General features: G+C 44.2%; 2 protein-coding genes across 3 annotated transcripts; both read right to left on the minus strand.

Annotated features, from left to right (window-relative positions):
• Positions 1 to 1,407: 1,407 nt before the first annotated feature.
• Positions 1,408 to 8,352, minus strand: LOC106586510 (acetylserotonin O-methyltransferase). Of its 2 annotated transcripts, XM_014173896.2 has the most exons (9): positions 7,897 to 8,352; positions 7,639 to 7,813; positions 7,374 to 7,503; positions 7,219 to 7,287; positions 6,629 to 6,747; positions 5,769 to 5,909; positions 5,544 to 5,666; positions 5,321 to 5,411; positions 1,748 to 2,039 (listed from the first exon to the last, which is right to left on the minus strand). In XM_014173896.2, the coding sequence occupies exons 1-8, from the start codon at positions 7,987 to 7,989 to the stop codon at positions 5,347 to 5,349; spliced, it is 915 nt and encodes a 304-aa protein (XP_014029371.1). In that variant the 5' UTR covers positions 7,990 to 8,352; the 3' UTR covers positions 1,748 to 2,039; positions 5,321 to 5,346. The 2 variants fall into 2 exon arrangements, with proteins under 2 accessions (XP_014029370.1, XP_014029371.1); XM_014173895.2 differs by lacking the exon at positions 5,321 to 5,411 and having other exon boundaries at positions 1,408 to 2,039.
• A 225-nt stretch (positions 8,353 to 8,577) lies between these two features.
• LOC106586509 (A-kinase anchor protein 17A) lies at positions 8,578 to 21,254 on the minus strand. The gene is made up of 9 exons (XM_014173894.2): positions 21,120 to 21,254; positions 20,494 to 20,602; positions 20,254 to 20,363; positions 17,948 to 18,077; positions 17,578 to 17,781; positions 17,229 to 17,453; positions 12,891 to 13,036; positions 10,670 to 10,910; positions 8,578 to 10,565 (listed from the first exon to the last, which is right to left on the minus strand). Exons 2-9 carry the CDS (start codon positions 20,581 to 20,583, stop codon positions 9,573 to 9,575), a joined length of 2,139 nt encoding a protein of 712 aa, XP_014029369.1. The 5' UTR covers positions 20,584 to 20,602; positions 21,120 to 21,254; the 3' UTR covers positions 8,578 to 9,572.
• Positions 21,255 to 22,956: the final 1,702 nt, after the last annotated feature.

Consider the following 22,956-nt stretch of genomic DNA (forward strand, 5'->3'; position numbering starts at 1 on the left):
ACCTTCCAACCCCAAAGCCCTAACCTAACCCACATCATTCTACTCCAGGCAGGAGGAAGAGGAAGGAAGAAAGGGAGAGAGAGGAGTGATGATTAAGTAGAGGGAGGAGGAAAAGGATTCAGAGTTGTGTAATCATTCAGAGAGTAGTTCATGTCTGCTGGCCACAGGTGTCTGGTAATGAATGTGTGAAAATAGTTGTGTGTGTGTGTGTGTGTGTGTGTGTGTGTGTGTGTGTGTGTAGCCTACAGGGCAGACAGGCTTCGTCCTCAGCTCAATACTGCTGTCACCGAGACTTCAGCATGAATAACTGAATGTTTATACTGGAGAAAAGCAGGTTTACACAGAAAAAGTTTTTTATTGAATTGTGGGAAGTGTCTGTCTGTCTGTGTGTGTGTCTGTCTTGGCTTGTGCGAGCCAGAATGGCTCATTGGCTCATTGTTTCTGTAGGGTGAGGCAGCTTGATGTACAAGTACACCCACTGGACAGGATGCTAGCCTATCATAGGGCCTTACCCCAAATCTATCTCCTTAATGCTGAGTGCAAAGCAGAGATGCATCAGGTCCCATTTTTTACAGTCTTTGGTATGACTCAGCCGGGGATTAAACTCACAACCTCCAATCTCAGGAGGACACTCCAACCACAAGGCCACTATCACCTTGGGTGAGGCTGGGCCAATTGTGCGCCACCCTATGGGACTCACCTAAATACTTATAATCAAACAAGGCCTTGTTTGACCAGGGCCAACCATTTTATTTAACTTTTATTTAACTAGGCAAGTCAGTTCAGAACAAATTCTTATTTACAATGACGGCCTACACCGGCCAAACCTGGACGACGCTGGGCCAATTGTGCACCACCCTATGGGACTCCACATCACAGCCAGTTGTGATACAGCCTGGATTCAAACCAGGGTGTCTGTAGTGACGCCTCAAGCACTGAGATGCAGAGCCTTAGACCGCTGCGCCACTCAAGAGTCCATGCAGAGCTAATATTTAAATAATAGTCCTACAGCAAAATGTGGTTTTCATGCCAAAATATACAGTAGGAAAATCTTGCTATAACCTCTACAAAAAAGTTAACTTTTGCCAAGAATAACCAAGACCCACATAAACACACACACACGGTCAGTGGCTGTGAGTGTATCCCCAGTATGCCCTGGAGCAGTTGTCTTACAGGAGCGTCATGCAAAGGCCTCTGGATAAAGAACAGTGACATCATCACAGAGTGTTAGTGTGGTGTGAAGTGAACCAGCCTGAGGCCAGATTAGTCTGGTGAAGGGGAGGAGGGGAAGAGAAGAGGAGGATGAACCCCCCTCCTCTACTTTACTTCCACCCTCCCTCCCTTTACCTCCCCTGAGAACCAATCAGAGAACCAATCAGAGAACCAATCAGAAACAGAGAAGCTGTAGAACGTTGACTTCCAACACAGTTTTAATGGGTAAATATTCTATCATATCAGAAGAACAAAGGTTTTAACATTCAAATAAAGATTACAAAGACGATAGGTTTACTACCCAGGCTACAGAGATAGGTCTACAGAGATAACGGTCTATCATTTCATTTGACCCTGTTTAATAATAAACCTCCAGCAACAGGAAATGGGAATTATTATGTAGATTGTAATTCATCTACATTTTTGTAGGGTTTGATTCATTTTCCGTTAATCAAGTCTGACATTTTGTAGTGGAAATTACAAACTTAAGAAGCCTATTCAAACCTTGAATACACTACAAAATGCATTTTGAAAATTCTTTGCGACAACAGAGTGATCAAATGAAGATAGCAGATCTGTACATCAGCAACATCAACAGTAGATATAGAGAGTTCTCTACTTGCGTCCCAGGACAGCATCATAGATCTTGCCTGTCCTCTCCACCTGTATGTTTTGAAACCCTGCGGCTGTCAGCAAGGCAGTATACTCTGCTGCCGTCCGCTCTTTCCCCTCCGTCTGCACCAGCATGTTCAGAGAGTACAGCTGGGCTGTCAGAGGCCCTGACCCGTCTTCACACAGCAACGCCTCTACCACCAACACACCTCCTCCTACACACACACACACGCACACGCACACACACACAAACACACATACACACGCACACACACACAAACACAGAAAACGTATAATGAGTGCCTGATTGCGTTCTTTGGCTCTGGGCTACGATGGCCTGGCTGTGATGTCAGTCAATGTGTGTTCTTCCTCAGTTGTCCTTCCCAGACTGCTGCTTACTCTGTTAGTTTCTATCAGAAGGTTGAGCTGAAGGTTAAAACAATATCCTCATTTGCATCTCTGCGGAATGTGTGTGTGTGTTATGTTATTTCCAGTGTGTGTGAGTGTGTTTGTGTTATGTAACAAGCCTCTGGCTACAGCAGAGCTCTCAAAGACCATAGTGTTTGTGTGTGGCTACTTGTGGGCTTGTCTGATAGGATGCTGTTCTTGACACAGTCACCCGAGGCGAGGGAGGGGGTGCGGAAGAGTAAGGAGAGGGGTGGTATTTGTGACAGTGCAGCTATGGGACATACACACACACAAACAGACAACAACAAACAGAATTTGGCTACCAGCTCTCCCAGCCTCAGAATAGGACGTTCATTCATGTTTCTCAAACCTCAAATTTCAAGGTTGTTCGAAACGTTAAATTTCTAAGTGTTTAAGGTTAAGTTCAGGCATTAACCCTACTAAACTATATGGAATTATTTTAAGGTCATACCAAGGATAATTTTGCTATTTGATTCAGAATTTTAAGACCCCTTGAAGTATAACAAAAAAAAGGTAGGAAGTTTGTTCTGAAATGTCTGTCCAATATCTGAGAGATATAAGAAAGATCAGGAAACATTATTATAATTTTTCAACTTGTATTTAACCCCTTATTTTGGGCATTAAACAGTCTCAATATACAGTATTTGAGTACAGAAGTTGGCAGATCGGCTGTACCGACTTCAGATAAGCCCCAAGAACCTTGTGGGGGTCATAGAGCAAAATGAAGAACACCATCGTGTTTGTGACAGTCTCAACCGTCAGATGCTACAGTTGGGAGAAGACTGATTTTCGGGATGTCTCATGGTCTGACAAACACTGCTCAATCTCTGTCACCTTTCACACCAGGATTTTTTTTTCATCAGGATTTTTTATTATGCTATTTAGATTTCCGCGGGGGAGCGGACATCGACTCTAGGGGGTTAACTCCGAATTCTTTAGGTTAGCCATTAACTCTGAATGGTTAAGATAAGGCATTAACTCTGAATGGTTAAGATAAGGCATTAACTCCGAATGGTTAAGATAAGGCATTAACTCTGAATGGTTAAGATAAGGCATTAACTCCGAATGGTTAAGATAAGGCATTAACTCCGAATGGTTAAGATAAGGCATTAACTCCGAATGGTTAAGATAAGGCATTAACTCCGAATGGTTAAGATAAGGCATTAACTCCGAATGGTTAAGATAAGGCATTAACTCCAAATGGTTAAGATAAGGCATTAACTCCAAATGGTTAAGATAAGGCATTAACTCCAAATGGTTAAGATAAGGCATTAACTCCGAATGGTTAAGATAAGGCATTAACTCCGAATGGTTAAGATAAGGCATTAACTCCAAATGGTTAAGATAAGGCATTAACTCCGAATGGTTAAGATAAGGCATTAACTCCGAATGGTTAAGATAAGGCATTAACTCCGAATGGTTAAGATAAGGCATTAACTCCGAATGGTTAAGATAAGGCATTAACTCCGAATGGTTAAGATAAGGCATTAACTCCGAATGGTTAAGATAAGGCATTAACTCCGAATGGTTAAGATAAGGCATTAACTCCGAATGGTTAAGATAAGGCATTAACTCCGAATGGTTAAGATAAGGCATTAACTCCGAATGGTTAAGATAAGGCATTAACTCCGAATGGTTAAGATAAGGCATTAACTCCGAATGGTTAAGATAAGGCATTAACTCCGAATGGTTAAGATAAGGCATTAACTCCGAATGGTTAAGATAAGGCATTAACTCCGAATGGTTAAGATAAGGCATTAACTCCGAATGGTTAAGATAAGGCATTAACTCCGAATGGTTAAGATAAGGCATTAACTCCGAATGGTTAAGATAAGGCATTAACTCCGAATGGTTAAGATAAGGCATTAACTCCGAATGGTTAAGATAAGGCATTAACTCCGAATGGTTAAGATAAGGCATTAACTCCGAATGGTTAAGATAAGGCATTAACTCCGAATGGTTAAGATAAGGCATTAACTCCGAATGGTTAAGATAAGGCATTAACTCCGAATGGTTAAGATAAGGCATTAACTCCGAATGGTTAAGATAAGGCATTAACTCCGAATGGTTAAGATAAGGCATTAACTCCGAATGGTTAAGATAAGGCATTAACTCCGAATGGTTAAGATAAGGCATTAACTCCGAATGGTTAAGATAAGGCATTAACTCCGAATGGTTAAGATAAGGCATTAACTCCGAATGGTTAAGATAAGGCATTAACTCCGAATGGTTAAGATAAGGCATTAACTCTGAATGGTTAAGATAAGGCATTCATTCTGAATGGTTAAGATAAGAGTTGAGGTCAGGCATTAACTCCGAATGGTTAAGATAAGGCATTAACTCTTGTCGTGGAAAATTGCAAGATTATGTTATAATGCTTGTATTGTATTATAATGGTTGTTTTATTCGTCAGAATAGAGTATTCTTAACTATTGTGTGTGTGTTCTAATGAGGATGGGCCTCTATGAGATAACACTGACAGAGGAGATTTACGATGTCTTTGGGTGATAAAACCTAAAGAGCATTCCAGATAACATGAGGTAATGTTTTTGTGCTATGAAGTACCAGGAACGAGATTAGAGCCTCGTTTTAGGGACCAAACTGAACGATAATTTATTGCGAATGCTATCTGGCTAAGGGATACTCCTTTCTCATTATAAAGTCTTCCTTTGTGGACTGTTCCTAAGATCTGTGGTTCGTCATGTAGGTTGAGAGGGGTGTATCTTGGCTATAAAAGATCTTTGTACTTTTGTGTTGTTACTTTCAATGGTTCATTAGAAATGGAGCATCATTGAAAGTCATTGCTAATGCAAAGCTCTTATTATTAAAGATGTAGTTTAAGTATAACTCTGACTGGTGTGTGAAGTTTGTAACTCTCCTCATTTGGTAATGCAGAAATTAGCCACCACACTCTGAATGGTTAAGATAATAGTTAAGTTCAGGCATTAACTCCGAATGGTTAAGATAAGGGTTAAGGTTTGGGATAGGCTTAAAACTAACATCTCAACAACAACAAAAATTATATCGCTGGATTCGAACTAGCAACCTTTGGAATGAGAGCGCTCACTTTGCCTCTAGTGGCCGGTTTCCACATCATCTCAGGAAGCCGTCAGACATGGATGGGCGTTGAATACTGACTTGTATCACAGGTGACCTGGCTGCACACACACACAGAGAGAGCCAAGTCGCATCTGATCTTTCCCAGCAGAGAGAATGACTGAAGGAGAGAGAGAGCGATACAGGAGGATGTGTGTGTGTGTGTGTGTGTGTGTGTGTGTGTGTGTGTGTACCTGGTCTGCAGGCCCTGTAGACTTTGGTCAGTAGTTCTATGCTGCGCACGTCTGTCCAGTCATGAAGGATTCTGGCCAGAATATAGAGGTCAGCATCTGGCAGTGCATCTTTGAAAAAGTCCCCTACACACAAATACACAATGCTGTCAGTCAAAGACAATGGCTCCTCCCATCGCTCTGTCTGAAGTCACTGATTGGCTGTCTCTCGGTGTAGGAGTTGTCTACCTTCATGGAAGCTGACCCTCTGGTTGTCGTTGGTAACAAAGTGTTCTCTGGATGTCTTCACCACTTTAGGGAGGTCAAAGATCGTCACAGTGCATTCTGGGTACGCCAACACACACTGCTTGGCTAGCGCTCCACTACAACCTAGAGAAAGAGAGAGGGAAAGAGAGCGAGAGAGATGCAGTGATGTGTAACATAGTATTTATAATACAGGAACAGCTGGACTTCCAGAGCGGGAAACCCGGTGATCATGTTGCCATGGTAACCTATAAACTGATTACTGACTGATGGACATTAGACCTGGGGGCAGGACTAATTAGTAGATCAATAATCCTTAACTGACCAATGAGGTGCTGTCCCAGGAGAGCCCGCCCAGCCCTGGTGTGTGTTTGTGATGTGATGTGTCATCTCTATGTGGGTTTTACACCCAGAAAGTGTCTACAGAGACACTTCTAGAAACCTGGCCTGCCTGGAAGACTTGAGTCCTGAGGTTGGGTGTGCTTTATCAGAACTTTGTTTTGTGGAATCTGTATTCTGAACACACTCACTCTCATATCACAGACACACGCACCAACAGTTCAATAGTACAGGACAGGGGAGAGAAGGAATCAAAGAAAAAAGAAGAAAACAGAATGAAAGGGAAAAAAAACATAGAACTTTTTCTCTCCCTAGACTCTCCCTCTCTCTCTTTCCTTTTCAACAAAGTGTGTGTGTGTGTCAGCCTGTGTGTGTGTGTGTGTGTCTGTCAGCCTCAGCTTGTAGCTGCACAGCTACCCCCTGTGGTCTCTGGAGTTATTACACACAGGTCTACTCTACAGTGACCTTTCACCTTATGTCAAGATGGTACACACACAACTCCTTACCCCCGAGGTCGTAGATGGTTGTGAAAGGTGAGAGGTTGAAGGCCGTCACCACGTCTCGACCACAGATGTTCCAGATGGAGTTCATCAGCTGCATAAACTTTACCATCTCCTCCTCAGACCTACACACACACACACACACACACACACCTCTTTTCACACAGACAGTGCCAGACAGCTGTGCCCAGCAAATATAAACTGCTCTCTGAATGATTCACAACTCTGATTCCTTCTCCTCCTTTTCCTCCTCCCTCCTCTCCCTCCTTTCTGTCCTTCCCTGCCTCTCACACCGCCAACGACTGACAGATAGAGTCAGATAAAGAGTGAGAGAGACAGAGAGAGAGTAATGAAGAGAAAGTGTTTTGTTCTAAAATAAATGTGATCCTTGAAAATCACTGAACCATAAAAAATACCATTCTCATTAGATTGACTGTGAAGCTCAAGGACATTCCACAACTTTCTCATTTCACTGACACTTTTTCTCCAGGCAGGAAAGCAGAGAGAGAGAGAGAATGTGTGGAGGACAAGGAGAATATGGAGAGAGAGTAAAGGTAGAGTAGAGATGAAGAGCTGTGTGCGTATGAGTGTGTCACCTGTACAGGGCTTCAAACAGATCTTCAGATTTAACACCGAACGCCTTCTCATACTGGTTACTGCCCTCCCTGGGGGGACAACGTTCAGGTTCCTGTTTCAATTCAAATCCAAACATGTTCTCCTTGGTGAACACAACTCAGGTGAGAGGACTCACCTCACAGCGTCAGTCAGGTAGTGCCAGCAGAGGTAGATGGTCTTGGAGCTGTAGTGGATGGACTGGGTCAGGGACACTGGACTGGACTGGGTCAGATACACACTGGACTGCTCTGTGTTACTGTACATCACTAGAGACACAGAGAGGGATAAAAGACAGAGTGAGTGAGACAGTGTGTTACCCTGTCCATCCAGTGTGTCTGCGTGTGTGCGCGCATTACTCTGTCCGTCCTGTGTGTGTGTGTGTGTGTGTGTGTGTGCATTACCCTGTCCGTCCAGTGTTTGTGTATTGAGTAGGTCCAGCCCGGTGCAGGCTGCCAGGAGCCTCTCAGTCCCGTCCTGGCTGGCCCTGATTCCCAGTGCTACCTCCTCTAGAGACAGGGGGTGCTGTGATGAGGCCAGCAGGTCAAACACACCCAGCTCACAGGCTGTGAACAGGGTCTAGGGGAGAGAGGGCAGGCTCAAACACACACATCAAACAGTGGTTGAGAATGGGACTTGAATCCTATGCGTGTGTGTTTTACCTTAGAGACCAGGAAGCCTTCCATATAGTCCAGAATCTTCCGGGGGTAGGCAGCAGCAGCAGTAGTAGTAACAGTAGTACCAGCTGGCTCCATTAGAAAAGTCTTCCCTGGTCCCTCAGCCTCTCACTAGACACCTCTGCCTGATCAGCGTAGGTTTGTCTGTTCCTGTATGAGACCGACTGGTCCTGCGAGGCCTCCTGCTGTCAAAGGAGATCCGTATGAGTCCTTTAGGAGTGTGTCCTGTAGGAGTTGGTCCCAAGTCGATCCTGGTTCTGCTGCTAGTCCTCGTGTGTATTGTAGTGAAACAGCCAATAGCTCTTCTAAATGTGTGGCAGTGAAAACGACTGAGGGAGTAATATTAATGACCACTGCTGCCTCAGTCTCAGGTTTAATCGGATAGGTCTTGTGTGTGTGTGTGTGTGTGTGTGTGTGTGTGTGTGTGTGAGAGAGTACAGCCCCAGTCGGAGCAGAATAATCAGATTAGTCAAATAACCCAGATTACAGTTCGGGGCTCAGACCTTGATAAACACTACACACACCTCATTCTGTTTCATACTGTCCTTACACTGGGGCCTGCTTTAACACCCACTATAACTACACACAAAACGGCAGTTTGTAATAGAATCACAGATTAGCTAGAATAATGAAATGTTTAGAAGGAATGATCGAGTAGGCATTACGTTATCCATCCATTCAATCACATTTTTTCAGTGGTTTCTTTATTTGAACAAATAAAATGACAGTGTGTTGAGGACATGCAGCCACCCATCAGAACAGAAAAACATGAGCATATACAGCAGATTGACGACACCCTGAACCTTTATACAACCTATATACAACGTTACCCACTCACTCTGCCCTGTTCACACACTCATCAATAAGGCAAATTAAATGTACACAGACAGGCAGGCTTCTGGCTTGAACTAACAAGGACACCATTCAAAAAATGAACATGGTGACACTAGCCTTCAGTCTGGGGTGGGTGCTTTAAAACAGAGTCACCTAAGATTCTCTCTCACCAGAACACTGCAGACATCTTTAAATGTCACAGAACCACTTTATGTTCTAGTGACATCAAGTTACAACTGAAACTACTGTCTAGTCTGGTGGTTACACGTGGAACTTGGAAACGTGTGTCTGGTTCAGCCGTTGGACATTTTTTAGTCTGTCTTTGGCTTCGTTCCATTTTTCCTGGGGGGAAACACTTGACTTAGACTACAGCTGTCTATCTACTGCACTAGACTGTGCGGTGTCTGGCCATAGGACTACAGATCCCTGCTGAAGTTCCCAGAAACCCAGTAACACTGTTCTTCTGAAACACAAAACAGGCCATTCACTGTGACCCTAAAAATTGTAAGTATTTTTTCTATCTTTCCTCAAAGGAGACACATACTAACCAAGTGATCAAACTAAAGTACATACGGCATCTACACTACATGTGTCAAACAAAACATAATAGCAGTGCAGCATTCTGTAACCTACAGATGATCGAAGAGCATTGGTGGAGGGAGGGAGAGAAAGAGAGGTGTGTGTGTGGAGACTGTAAGAAGCTGATATGGTCCAGAGACTGTGGGCAGCAGATAGCAGCATACAGAACCAGATCCCCTGACCGTGCATTACTAAAACTAGGCCCAGGCATAGGGTCCTCTTCTGTCTCCTCTGGCTGTATTGACAGTTTAGTGTCGTCTGGAATAACTACTACTATGCTTCCTGGAGTCCCTGTATCTATCGCTGCTCCTGTCGCCACTCCTCTCCTTCTCCCTGCTCCTGTCTTTCTCGCTGCTCCTCTCTCTACTCCTAGAGCTGCTGCTACTAGATCTGCGCCTGCTGTCTCTATGTCGACTATGTCTATGTGTCCTCCCTCTGCTGTGGCTCCGCCCACTAGAGCTTCTGCTCCAATCACGGCTGGTGCTCCTGCTGCTGCAGCCCCGTCCATGGTGACTGCGTCTCCTGTGGATACAACTACCACTCCTCCTCCTGCTATAGCTTCTCCTCTTAGAACTACCACATCTCCTCCATCTGCTATCACTTCTCCTCCTCCTCTGACTATCACTCCTCTTTCTACTAGAGCTTCTTCTTCTCCTGCTACCGCTGCGTCTCCGGCTGTACCACCTCCTGCCCCGGCTGTGGGACCGACTCCTCTCCCTCACCTCTCTGCTTCTCAACCCATAACCTCTTCTCTCCTCCATACCTCCTTCCCTGTCCTCTCTGCCCCCTCGCCTCTCCTCCCATTCTCCTCGCCTCTCCTCCCTCCTTCCTATCTGTTTCTCAGTGACGTGTGATCGTACGGTAGCTCTGGGGCTCTCCTCTCCCCTTGGTCTAACCCCGTTCACCCCCAGGGCCCTGGCCATCTTCCGCAGGTCGGAGCTGTCTCCCCTGGGCATGGTCAGGGCGGAGGGCTGGGTGGTGGAGGTCTGGTTCTCTCCCTCTCCTCCAGCCTTCTTCAGCAGGTTACCAACCAGTCTCTCCCTCAGCTCTCTCTCTCTGCGCTGCAGATCCAAGGCACGCCCCTTCTCTAACTCCACACGTCTCAGCTCCGCCTCCTGCTCCCGCCTGCAGGCCTCGAGCTGCTTCTGCCGGGCTAATTTCTCCTTTTGCCTGGCTAACTCCTCCTTCTCTTGCTCCTCTCTTTCTGCTCTCTCCTTCTCCTGCTGCTGCTGTTTCAGAGCCTGAGGGAAGGGAGAGAGAAATTATTAAGTGGTTCCTATCAGCATGTTTCCGTATTGAATGTTCAATGGCGCCATGTATCAAGTGTGTGTGGTTGTGTGTGCACCTTGGCCATGCCCAGTAGTTCAGCGATAAGGCGTATAGACTCCAGGTTCCTCTGAGCCAACAACAGCCTTCTCTCCTCCGTCGCGATCTTTAACTGCAACTTCTTCTGCTCCACCTCCTGCCTCCTCTTCACCTTCTTTATGTTCCTCTTCTCCTCCCTCTCTCTCAGCTTCTGCTCCCGTTTCCGTATCCTCTCCGCTTTCCTCTGCACCTTTTCCTCCTCCTCCGCCTCTTTCTGTTTCCTACCACCACAGCAAAAGCATGGTACATCATCTAGTCTAATACATAGTTCTGCTACTGTCAACCAATACAGGCCCCAGTAGCCTAGTTCCTACCAGTGGAGGCTCCTCAGAGGAGGAAGGGGAGGACCAACTCTCCTCAGTGAATTTCATAAAAATAAAAATAGTGAAACACTTAAAAAGTTATCCTTTTTGGATAAACCTATACTAAATATATTCACGGCAGCAAATAATTGATTAAAACACAATGTTTTGCAATGAAGGTCTACAGTACCCTCAACAGCACTATGTAGGGTAGCACCATGGGGTAGCTGGAGGACAGCTAGTTTCTGTACTGCTCTGGGTACAATGACTTCAATACAAAACTTAGGAGGCTCGTGGATCTCACCCCCTTCCATAGACTTACACAGTAGTTATGACAACTTCAGGAGGACGTCATCCAACATATCAGAGCTCTTGCAGCATGTTGTCCACCCAATCAAAGAATCAAAGAATGAATCTAGTACTGAAAGCATAAGCTACAGCTAGCTAGCACTGCAGTGCAAACAATGTGGTGAATAGTTACTGAAAGACAATAGTTGAACAGTTTTGAAAAACATTTTAATCTTAAAAAATGAAGACGCAAAAGAGAGAGAGCTAGCTATATTTCATATTTTTTCCCCCACTTTCACTTAGCTAGCAAATGCAGCTAGCTAATTTAGCCTATTCAAACACCCAGCTCAAACAGAGGGATGCTGTGTTACCTAGCTGGCTCTGGCTATACAACACTGGAACTCTTCCAAGTCAAGGTAAGCTTTTGGTTTTAATAATTTATTGCCACCGGGGCCTGCCGGTGTAACTGCTAACCTGCTTGCTAACTGTACACCGTACTGCGTGATTGTAACGGGTTTACTAACACGTTAGTTCTAGTAGCTATGTTAACGTCACGTTAGCTAATATGGTGAGAATAATGTAGGCTGTGTGTAGTGGTTAACGGTTATGATATGAAGGTTTGGCTTGGAAAGGTTCTCTTGCCTGATCACAGACAGCTGATGTGTACAGAAGTCCACAAGTGAAAGGAAAAGGAGAGGAGGAGAGCGTGTAGATGCGAATTATCCAATGATCGAAAGGATCATGCTCTTTGTGTGTGGCTGCTATGAAAGTGAACTGTGTTTGCGTGTGATCAGGGGTGTATTCATTCTGCCGATTCTGTTGAAAGACTTTCTTAAACTGAAGCAAATGGAACGAAACGGGGATAAACATACCCGAATATGTCCAATAGAAACTAATTTGCAACTGTTGGACCAATGATTACACCCTAGATCAGCAAGATGCAGGCAAGATTGAACAAGGCAGTATTGAATGTGTCAATGTCTTACCTTGATTAATTAAATTTCTCTCGACCTACATTGTAAACTTTCATTCACAGGCTGGGTTGTAGCAACCTCATGAGTATCATGTAGTAGCCTAAACCTATCAATGTTACATTGAGCTGGGTGAATGGAATATGAATGACAGTCATCCAATATGCTGTAATAGAAATAAGGCCATGCTCCAAAAAAAAAGAACCGTCCTCCCTCATCTTAAACAGCACCGACCACCACTGGTTCCTACCACCTTCTGTTCGCAGATCTGAAGGACTGGATGGGTGACCACAATATGGTGGAAGCTCCCTTCTGCACACTTGAAGACAAGGTCATTTACTTTTAAAGGTCATTTATGGTTGAGCTGACACAGTGTTTACCATGAAAGTAATCCCTGCAAACGTTGGGCTAATGCCTTTGAAAGACGCTTTGTCGGCTGTATATTGACTTGTGCTATTGCGCGGTTCGGACTGAATCCCCGGCCTAAGAGCCATCACCATGACTAAGATCACGGTAGAGACACTTATGAAGCAAGGACTAGGAAAACGGTAGGGCCAGTAAAGAAGAAAGGATTAGATAGACAGGGGTCAATGTCTTCAGACCAAGCACATGAATTCTTCATCCTCTTCTCTCACTATACCTCTCCTCCTCCTTGCGTTCCTCCTCCTCCTTCTCTCTGCGTTTCTGCTCCTCCCTCTGTCTCTCCAGCTCCTGTATTCTAAGTCGTTCCTGCTGGCGTCTCTTCAGAGCCACGTCACTCAGGTGCTTACTGGTGTCAAAGGTCACCTGACAGACAGATAGAAAAAAATACAGTGAGTCACCTGATTAGAGTTGGGGTAGGACTACAGGGTGCACTAGTGACATTCAGGTCACCTGACAAAAAGACAGACAGACATGCTACTCTCCTGCCCCCCCCCATCTCCTCCTCATCCCGCCCCTCATTCTCTTAATTTGGGTTGAGAGGCTTTGACCCCTGTGGATTAGACACTCAGATCTCTCTCCTCATTTCTCCCTCTGCCCCACCCTCTTTCTCTCCATCCTCTTCTCCCTCTTCATTAAGGCAGTACGGCTTAGTTTTGGATTAGGGACCAGGTCCCTGGTTTAGCCCAGTGATCGTTGGAATTATAATACAGCCCTGACTTTCATTTCACTAAAAGGCCTTAAACCTGTTGCCCTACACAAGCCTTTCTGTACTGACTCTAACCCTCCCTTCTCATTAACTAACACACAACAGGACAATCCCCTCATCCCTAACCCAGATCTAACCCAGCCTTACCGCCTCTCTCTTCTATTGATGTTTCATCCCTCTTAGTGTGCTTATATACACTGAGTGTACAAAACATTAAGAACACCTGCTCTTACATGACAGACTGACCAGGTGAAAGCTATGAGCCCATATTGATGTCACCTGTTAAATCCACTTCAATCAGTGTAGATGAAGGGGAGGAGACAGGTTAAAAAACTATTTTTAAGCCTTGAGGCAATTGAGACGTGGATTGTGGATGTGTGCCATTCAGAGGGTGAATACGCAAGACAAAATAGTTAAGTGCCTTTGAACGAGGTAAGGTAGTAGGTGCCAGGCACACCAGTTTGTGTCAAAAACTACAAATCTGCTGGGTTTTTCACGCTCAACAGTTTCTCGTGTGTATCAAGAATGGTCCACCACCCAACTTGCCAACTGTGAGAAGTATTGGAGTCAACATGGGCCAGCATCCCTATGGAACGCTTTTGACACCTTGTAGTCCATGCCCTGAAGAATTGAGGCTGTTCTGAGGGAAAAGGGGGGGGGGTGCAATTCAATATTAGGAAGGTGTTCTTAATGTTTTGAACACTCAGTGTATGTGTGTGCCTGTTTATTTATTTTTATTTGACCTTTATTTAACCAGGTAGGCCAGTTGAGAACAAGTTCTCATTTACAACTGCGACCTGGCCAAGATAAAGCAAAGCAGTGCGACAAAAACAACACAGAGTTACACATGGGAAAACAAATGTACAGTCAATAACACAATAGAAAAATGTATGTACAGTGTGTGCAAATGTAGTAAGATTAGGAAGGTAAGGCAATAAATAGGCCATAGAGGCAAAATAATTACAAATTTGCATTAACAGAGTGACAGATGTGCAGATGATGTGCAAGTAGAGATACTGGGGTGCAAAAGAGCAAAACATATATATATTTTTTTTAAATAACAATATGGGGATGAGGTAGTTGGGTGTGCTATTTACAGATGGGCTGTGTACAGGTACAGTGATCGATAAGCTGCTCTGACAGCTGATGCTTAAAGTTAGAGAGGGAGATATAAGTCTCCAGCTTCAGTGATTTTTGCAATTCGTTCCAGTCATTGGCAGCAGAGAACTGGAAGGTAAGGCGGCCAAAGCAGGTGTTGGCTTTGGGGATGACCAGTAAAATATACCTGCTGGAGCGCATGGTATGGGTGGGTGGTGCTATGGTGACCAGTGACCAGTGATAAGGTGGGGCTTTACCTAGCAAAGACTTATAGATGACCTGGAGCCAGTGGGTTTGACGACAAATATGTAGCGAGGGCCAGCCAACAAAAGCATACAGGTCGCAGTGGTGGGTAGTACATGGGGCTTTGGTGACAAAACGGATGGCACTGTGATAGACTACATCCAATTTGCTGAGTAGAGTGTTGGAGGCTATTTTGTAAATGACATCGCCGAAGTCAAGGATCGGTATGATAGTCAGTTTTACGAGGGTATGTTTGGCAGCATGAGTGAAGGAGGCTTTGTTGCGATTGGAGATGCTTAATGTGAGTCTGGAAGGAGAGTTTACTGTCTAACCAAACACCTAGGTATTTGTAGTTGTCCACATATTCTAAGTCAGAACCGTCCAGAGTAGTGATGCTAGTCGGGCGGGCGGGTGTGGGCAGCGATTGGTTGAAGAGCATGCATTTAGTTTTACTAGCATTTAAAATGAGTTGGAGGCCACGGAAGGAGTGTTGTATGGCATTGAAGCTCGTTTGGAGGTTTGTTAGCATAGTGTCCAAAGAAGGGCCAGATGTATACAGAATGGTGTCGTCTGCGTAGAGGTGGATCAGAGAATCACCAGCAGCAAAAGCAACATCATTGATATATACAGAGAAAAGAGTCGGCCCAAGAATTGAACCCTGTGGCACCCCCAGAGACTGCCAGTTCCGGACAACAGGCCCTCCGATTTGACACACTGAACTCTATCTGAGAAGTAGTTGGTGAACTAGGCGAGGCAGTCATTTGAGAAACCAAGGATATTGAGTCTGCCGATAAGAATGCAGTGAGAGTCGAAAGTCTTGGACAGGTCGATGAAGACGGCTGCACAGTACTGTCTTTTATCGATGGCGGTTATGATATCGTTTAGGACCTTGAGCGTGGCTGAGGTGCACCCATGACCAGCTCGGAAACCAGATTGCATAGTGAAGAAGGTACGGTGGGATTCGAAATGGTCGGTGATCTGTTTGTTAACTTGGCTTTCGAAGATTTTAGAAAGGCAGGGCAGGATGGATATAGGTTTATAACAGCTTGGGTCTAGAGTGTCTCCCCCATTGAAGAGGGGGATGACCGCAGCAGCTTTCCAATCTTTGGGGATCTCAGACGATATGAAAGAGAGTTTGAACAGCGTAGTAATAGGGGTTGCAGATCATTTCGGAAGATAATTTTAGAAAGAGAGTCCAGATTGTCTAGCCCAGGTGATTTGTAGGGATCCAGATTTTGCCGCTCTTTCAGAACATCAGCTGTCTGGATTTGGATGAAGGAGAAGCAGGAGGGACTTGGGCAAGTTTCTGCGGGGGGTCCTGAGCTGTTGGCCAGGGTAGGGGTAGCAAGGTGGAAAGCATGTCCAGCTGTAGAAAAATGCTTATTGAAATTATTGATTATCAGCGATTTATCGGTGGTGACGGTGTTTCCTAGCCTCAGTGAAGTGGGCAGCTGGGAGGAGGTGCTCTTATTCTCCATGGACTTCAGTGTCCCAAAACTTTTTGAATTAGTGCTACAGGATGCACATTTCTGTTTGAAAAAGTTAGCCTTAGCTTTTCCTAACTGACTGTGTATCTTGGTTAATGACTTTCCTGAAAAGTTGCATACCGCAGGGGCTATTCGATGCTAATGCGGTACGCCACAGGATGGGGTGAGCCATGGGCTATATCTGTTCTTAGTTCTACATTTTTTGAATGGGGCATGCTTATTTAAGGTGAGGAAAGCACTTTTAAAAGAGCAATCAGGCATCCTGTACTGACGGGATGAGGTCAATATCCTTCCAGGATACCCGGGCCAGGTTGATTAGAAAGGCCTGCTCGCTGAAGTGTTTTAGGGAGTGTTTGACCGTGATGAGGGGTGGTCGTTTGACCGCGGACCCATTACAGACGCAGGCAATGAGGCAGTGATCGCTGAGATCCTGGTTGAAGACAGTAGAGGTGTAGTTAGAGGGCAAGTTGGTCAGGATGAGGGTGCCCGCGTTACGGATTTAGGGTTGTACCTGGTAGGTTCCTTGATAATTTGTGTGAGATTGAGGGCATCTAGCTTAGATTGTAGGACGGCCGGGGTGTTAAGCATATCCCAGTTTAGGTCACCTAACAGTATGAACTCTGACGATAGATGGGGGGCAATCAATTCACATATGGTGTCCAGTGCACAGCTGGGGGCTGAGGAGGGTCTATAACAAGCGGCAATGTTGAGAGACTTATTTCTGGAAAGGTGGATTTTTTAAAGTAGAAGCTCGAATTGTTTGGGCACAGACCTGGATAGTATGACAAAACTCTGCAGGCTAACTCCGCCCCCTTTGGCAGTTCTATCTTGTCGGAAAATGTTGGGGATGGAAATTTCTGAATTTTTGGTGGCCTTCCTAAGCCAGAATTCAGACACGGCTAGGACATCAGGGTTGGCGGAGTGTGCTAAAGCAGTGAATAAAACAAACTTAGGGAGGAGACTTCTGATGTTAACATGCATGAAGATATCTGTAGCATGGATAGTGTGTGTAGTTCAGTACCTTGATGTTGCAGGCCACAGCCTTGCCGTCCTCTCCTTTGTACATGAGCTTCATGCCTCTCAGTGTGTCCATGGCCTTGGCAAAGCCATCGTACTCCTGGTACTGGACGTACGCCTCAAAGTTAAGATGGCCGCCGAAGGTGAAGGTGTTGAAGTTCTTATCAAGAGTCTCCTCTCTGTACGGGTCCAGCATGGGGATGTCCACGTGACGCACCGGACCAAAACCCTGGGAGGAGATGTACGGTTAGGGGGTGTGTACGTTAGGGTTAGTGGGGATGTGTGTGTTAAGGTGATTGACTGATCAATGATGGATTGAGTGATTGCTAGGTATATGGTGCGTCCCTCCGTACCTGGAAGACAGCCTGCAAGGCGGTCTCGGAGGGCCGGTCGGGGGGTCCGTCAGGCAGGATAAACCAGCGACAGGGCAGGCCCTCCAGGTGGATGGTGTCTGGCCTCTCCCCTGGAACAGTATCGTTCATGTCCTTGGCGTCACGGAAGAACGAGTCCCAATCATAACGTGTCGGGAAGTCCATCTTATTCTCTACCGCACGCACCTAGACATCCCACAGAGAAATTATTCATTATTATCAGTTGATTGGGAGAAAGAGAGCTCTGTTTTGCAAGAACCTGGGGAAGGCTGTCCATGACCAAAAATACAGACTGCTACACTCTACATTTCCCCTGTACATTTTCAAGCCTACACAACATCATCTCCGCTACCTTGAGTATGTCAGTGAAGCCGCTGAGTTTGATGCTCTTCCCGTCCAGTTTGGCCAGCAGGATCTTCACCACCCCTCTGTTCTCCACTTCGCCCTCAAAACGGATGAAGTCCATTGTGCTCTTAGAGATCCTGCGGAGACAGAGGTGGGATGTTTACCTCTCCATACAATACATATATCAGTACCAGAAAATATTGATACCAGGCAACCCATTGGCCGTATTATCAGTATTGTCATGGTTTAATGTAGGTTATTGTAGAGTTATTAGCTTGGTTATAGCTATAACAACACACATAGAAAACATGTGACCTATGACTAACAGTATGAATATGTTCCTATAGATAGGGGCAATTCCATGGAGACAGGGTTATGCTGAGACTCAAATGTTTCACTTTAAAATGTACAGTACCAGTCAAAGGTTTGGACACACCTACTCATTCAAAGGTTTTTCTTTATTTTTACTATTGTCTACATTGTAGAATAATAGTGAAGATATCAAAACTATGAAATAACACATATGGAATCATGTAGTAACCAAAAAAGTGTTAAACAAATCAAAACATATTTTATATTTGAGATTCTTCAAAGTAGTCACCCTTTGCCTTGATGACAGCTTTGCACACTCTTGGCATTCTCTCAACCAGCTTCATGAGGTAGTCACCTGGAATGCAATTCAATTAACAGATGGGTCTTGTTAAAAGTAAATTTGTGGATTTTCTTTCCTTCTTAATGAGTTTGAGCCAATCAGTTGTGTTGTGAAAAGGTAGACAGCCCTATACAGAAGACAGACCTATTTCATAAGAGACCAATTCCATATTACAGCAAGAACAGCTCAAATAAGCAAAGAGAAACAAAAGTCCATCATTACTTTAAGACATTAAGGTCAGTCAATGCGGAAAATGTCAACTACTTTGAAGTTTTTTTCAAGTGCAGTCGCAAAAACCATCAAGCGCTATGATGAAACTGGCTCTCATGAGAACCGCCACAGGAAAGGAAGACCCAGAGTTACCTTTGCTGCAGAGGATAAGTTCATTAGAGTTGCCAGTCTCAGAAATTGCAGCCCAAATAAATGCTTCAGAGTTCAAGTAATAGACATCTCAACATCAACTGTTCAGAGACTGCGTGAATCAGGCCTTCATGGTTCAATTGCTGCAAAGAAACCACTACTAAAGGACACCAATAAGAAGAAGAGACTTGCTTGGGCCAAGAAACACGAGCAATGGACATTAGACCGGTGGACATCTGTCCTTTGGCCTGAGGAGTCCAAATTTGAGATTTTTGATTCCAACCTGCCATGTCTTTGAGACGCAGAGTAAGTGAACAGATGATCTCCGCATGTGCGTTTCCCACTGTGAAGCATGGAAGATGAGGTGTGATGGTGCTTTGCTGGTGACTGCCTGTGATTTATTTATAATTCAATGCACACTTAACCAGCATGACTACCACAGCATTCTGCAGCGATACGCCATCCCATCTGGTTTGCGCTTAGTGGGACTATAATTTATTTTTCAACAGGACAATGGCCCAACACACCTCCAGGCTGTGTAATGGCTATTTGACAAAGAAGGAGAGTGATGGAGTACTGCATCAGATGACCTGGCCTCCACAGTCACCCGACCTCAACCCAATTGAGATGATTTGGGATGAGTTGGACCATGGAGCGAAGGAAAAGCAGCCAACAAGTGCTCAGCATATGTGGGAACTCCTTCAAGATTATTGGAAAACATTCCAGGTGAAGCTGGTTGAGAGAATGCCAAGAGTGTGCAAAGCTGTCAAAGGCAAAGGGTGGCTACATTGAAGAATCTCAAATATAAACTATATTTGATTTCTTTAACACTTTTTTGGTTACTACATGATTCCATGAGTTATTTCATAGTTTTGATGTCTTCACTATTATTCTACAATGTAGAAAATAGTAAAAAAAAAAAAAAATTACCTTGAATGAGTAGATGTGTCCAAACTTTTGACTGGTACTGTATGTCAAATAAAAACCAATGGTTGGAAAGTTAAACAAACCATTCAAATGCATGCACAATTAATATTTTTAACAGTTTATTTGAAAAACTGTTTGGTAACAGAATGACTTTGTGCCATCATTCTGTTACCAAACTTTGCATCTGAACTGTTCTTCAAGTAAATGTGTTTTTGTAAAATGTTCATTGGAAATTGTTTAAAGTCATCCTTGTGCATGGAGTTGTATGGTTTGTTTTGCAATCATTGGTTTATGTTTGACATACATTTTAAAGTGAAAAAGCAGAGTGTCAGCATGACTGTTACCATGGAATTGCCCATAGGGCCCATGCCTACCTTAGGGCAGAGAACTGTTCAGGAGCTACCATTGCCTTCAACCTCTCCATCACCTCCCAGTTAGAGATGCTCTTCCCAGGCAGCTTCAGCTGGGGCAGTGCCACACTCACCTGAAAGAGAAATCATACAATACATATCACAATACATGCTCACCTGGAAGTCAAAAACATTAAGTTGGAGATGCTCATTTAACTACTTCAGGTCCAAGTGTATGTGACAGTGTGCATGTGAATCACTCACAGTCATCTTGGCAATGGGTTTCAGGAACAGGTTGTACTCCTGACAGAGACACACCGCCTCAGTGGTGTCATGGACGATGGTGGTCATCATGACACCTGACTACAGAAACCTGGGGGATGAAGAGAAAGATGTGGGTGATAGAGGGGAGCTAGTCAATGGGATCAGTGTGGAAAATGTGTAGATGTGCTGTGTCTTTCATACACTAATTGCCTACCATCACTGGATATCTGGCAGGCCAGCCAACTAACGTTAACTATAATTCATACAGAAACTGCCAATGAATATATTTATCTTGCTAGCTACTGTAACGTTAGCTAATAGTATTTCCTTTTAAACATTAGCCATGATCTTGGTATGTTTTATCGAGTCACTAGAAAGCAGACATCACTGTGACACATTTGCAAGCAAACTAGCTAAATATCCGATATGTAGCTAGTTAGCACTGAAACTAAAAACCAAAGGTAGCTAGCCGACTAGCTGCTAACGTTACGACTCATTGGTTTCAGATAGCTAGCACAGCAGGTACAGTAACGTTAGCTGGCTAACGGTAACCAATGCGGCCGCAACACTTTTATCCTCAAAACAAACAATGTAACAATTTACAGTTAGTACGTATATACACCAACCTGTTTCACCAGCAGCTAAATATATGTACTTTATGTTGTTTGTATGTGTTAAAACTAGAATATCTCCACAACACGTCAGTTAGCTGCACTTTTCTCCACAACAAATGTAGCTACTGGCGGAAACTTTCGAGTTGGGTGAACTTTGAACTTACCATAGACACACGAAAGCGTTTTACTGTAGAATTAAACATTTATCGCCACCTTGCGACGATCCCTGAAGCGCATTTGCTCATACCGTAATGATTTACTAACGAAATTAAGAAATAACGTCGTAACGTTAGCAGCTAGTGGGCTAGCTATCTTTGGTTTTTAGTTTCAACATATGACATTTCTTCATCTTTTTAAAAATACAAAATCGTGTACGGATAAATTGCAAATTGTCAACAACAAAAAATGGTATCAAAAGTATCCACTAGAGAGCAGCAAACGTCATGAATACATTTTGACAACATATAATATTGGCAAATACACTTTTCCTTTCGTCTTTCTAAGATTTCTGCAAATGGAAACCTACGGCTGGAGTAGGCATGAGAGTAGGGGGAGTAGAGTGAGCACCCCAATAGAGTGAAGTACAGTGAGCAGCACCCCGCTCTCTCTTTCCTCTCTCATCCCTCTCATTGATTCAGCGGTGCTATAGAGAGCTAGAGCCCCGGGCAGTAAAGTTGGCATAGTTTCCCTGAAAAGATGTGGAGGAATTTACATAATAGGCATTATTCCCCTCAGTGTGTATGTAGGTCAGGCAGGCAGCCATGAGGCCCTGGCAGCACTCACCCTGTTCTGCTCTGCTGTGCACCCTGCTCTGTCATCATCACAGATAAACTGAACTTCAGTCATTTTTTTAACAAGAGAAATTGGTAAACTTCTTTGCGGGGGCAACTCAGTACTAAACTCCCTTCAGTACAGATTAGGGACTGCGCTTGACTTGGGCACCTCAAATGTTCTACTGCTTGAGCTCCTGTTCCTCTTATAGAATATTAGCTCAAAAGTATTGCGGAGCTCTTACACCTAAATATAAACAGTACCAACACACAAAATGAGTACCGTAACCTATTTCAGTCCAAGTCAAGCACTGATTGGGGATGAGAGGAGAAATGAGGGACGATAAGAGAGATGAGGGAGGAGAGGAAAGAGGAGAGCAGAGACACATCATGAACACAACAGGTGCTGACTGGGAGTTGACTGTGAACAGTAACAGGTGCATAGCAGTTCCATCAAACAGCCTGTACACCTGCAGAGTAATGAATACCAGATTAACCTCAACTGTCTATAGCCAATCAAAGAGCATCAATAATTCAACCACACCACAGCGGACCTATCATTACGTTTCAGCGTTAGTCTCATATAGCCATTCAATATCTATAGCAATACCTCTGTGTAAAGTAATTGTATATTTCTGCTTTGGCTACAAAAACACACAGGCGTCAGATGTATGAAAACAGTTATTGCTTTATTTCCCCAATAAGATACAAAGTGAAAAGGCGGGGCACTATGAAAGGAATCTGGGAAGAGAGGAGAAACATTCAAGTGTATAATACATATACTATGGCTCAAAACTGGAGTGGAATCAGACAATATCAGACAGACAGAGAGACCAAGAAAACAGCATCTTTGCATTCATCCAACATTAGGAACATCAGGTGCCCAGCAGTCAGACTGCTAGAGTCTAGCAACAGGCTGGTCTGTACAATATTCAGTATTTATCTATAGTATACAAGGACAATGACAACATCTAAACTGCAACATATGAGTGAGGAACTTCAGCCCAACACTATGATGATCATGCTGGAGAATTTAAGGGTATGTCCAAAAACATTTGAAATGTTAACAGTCATTTATT

This window comes from Salmo salar, chromosome ssa25 (assembly GCF_905237065.1).
Source record: "Salmo salar chromosome ssa25, Ssal_v3.1, whole genome shotgun sequence".
Classification (NCBI taxonomy): domain Eukaryota; kingdom Metazoa; phylum Chordata; class Actinopteri; order Salmoniformes; family Salmonidae; genus Salmo; species Salmo salar.

Bases quoted from the DNA above. Each gene is read 5' to 3' on its own strand.
- LOC106586510 (XM_014173895.2), bottom strand. From the start codon at position 7,989: ATGGAGCCAGCTGGTACTACTGTTACTACTACTGCTGCTGCTGCCTAC. The intron at 7,814-7,896 runs GTAAAACACACA...TCTCTCCCCTAG, and splicing joins AAGGCTTCCTGGTCTCTAAG to ACCCTGTTCACAGCCTGTGA. The intron at 5,910-6,628 runs GTAAGGAGTTGT...CTCTTTCTCTAG, and splicing joins AACCATCTACGACCTCGGGG to GTTGTAGTGGAGCGCTAGCC.
- LOC106586509 (XM_014173894.2), bottom strand. From the start codon at position 20,583: ATGATGACCACCATCGTCCATGACACCACTGAGGCGGTGTGTCTCTGT. The intron at 18,078-20,253 runs GTAGGCATGGGC...CTGTCTCCGCAG, and splicing joins GAACAGTTCTCTGCCCTAAG to GATCTCTAAGAGCACAATGG. The intron at 17,454-17,577 runs GTACGGAGGGAC...ATCTCCTCCCAG, and splicing joins CCTTGCAGGCTGTCTTCCAG to GGTTTTGGTCCGGTGCGTCA.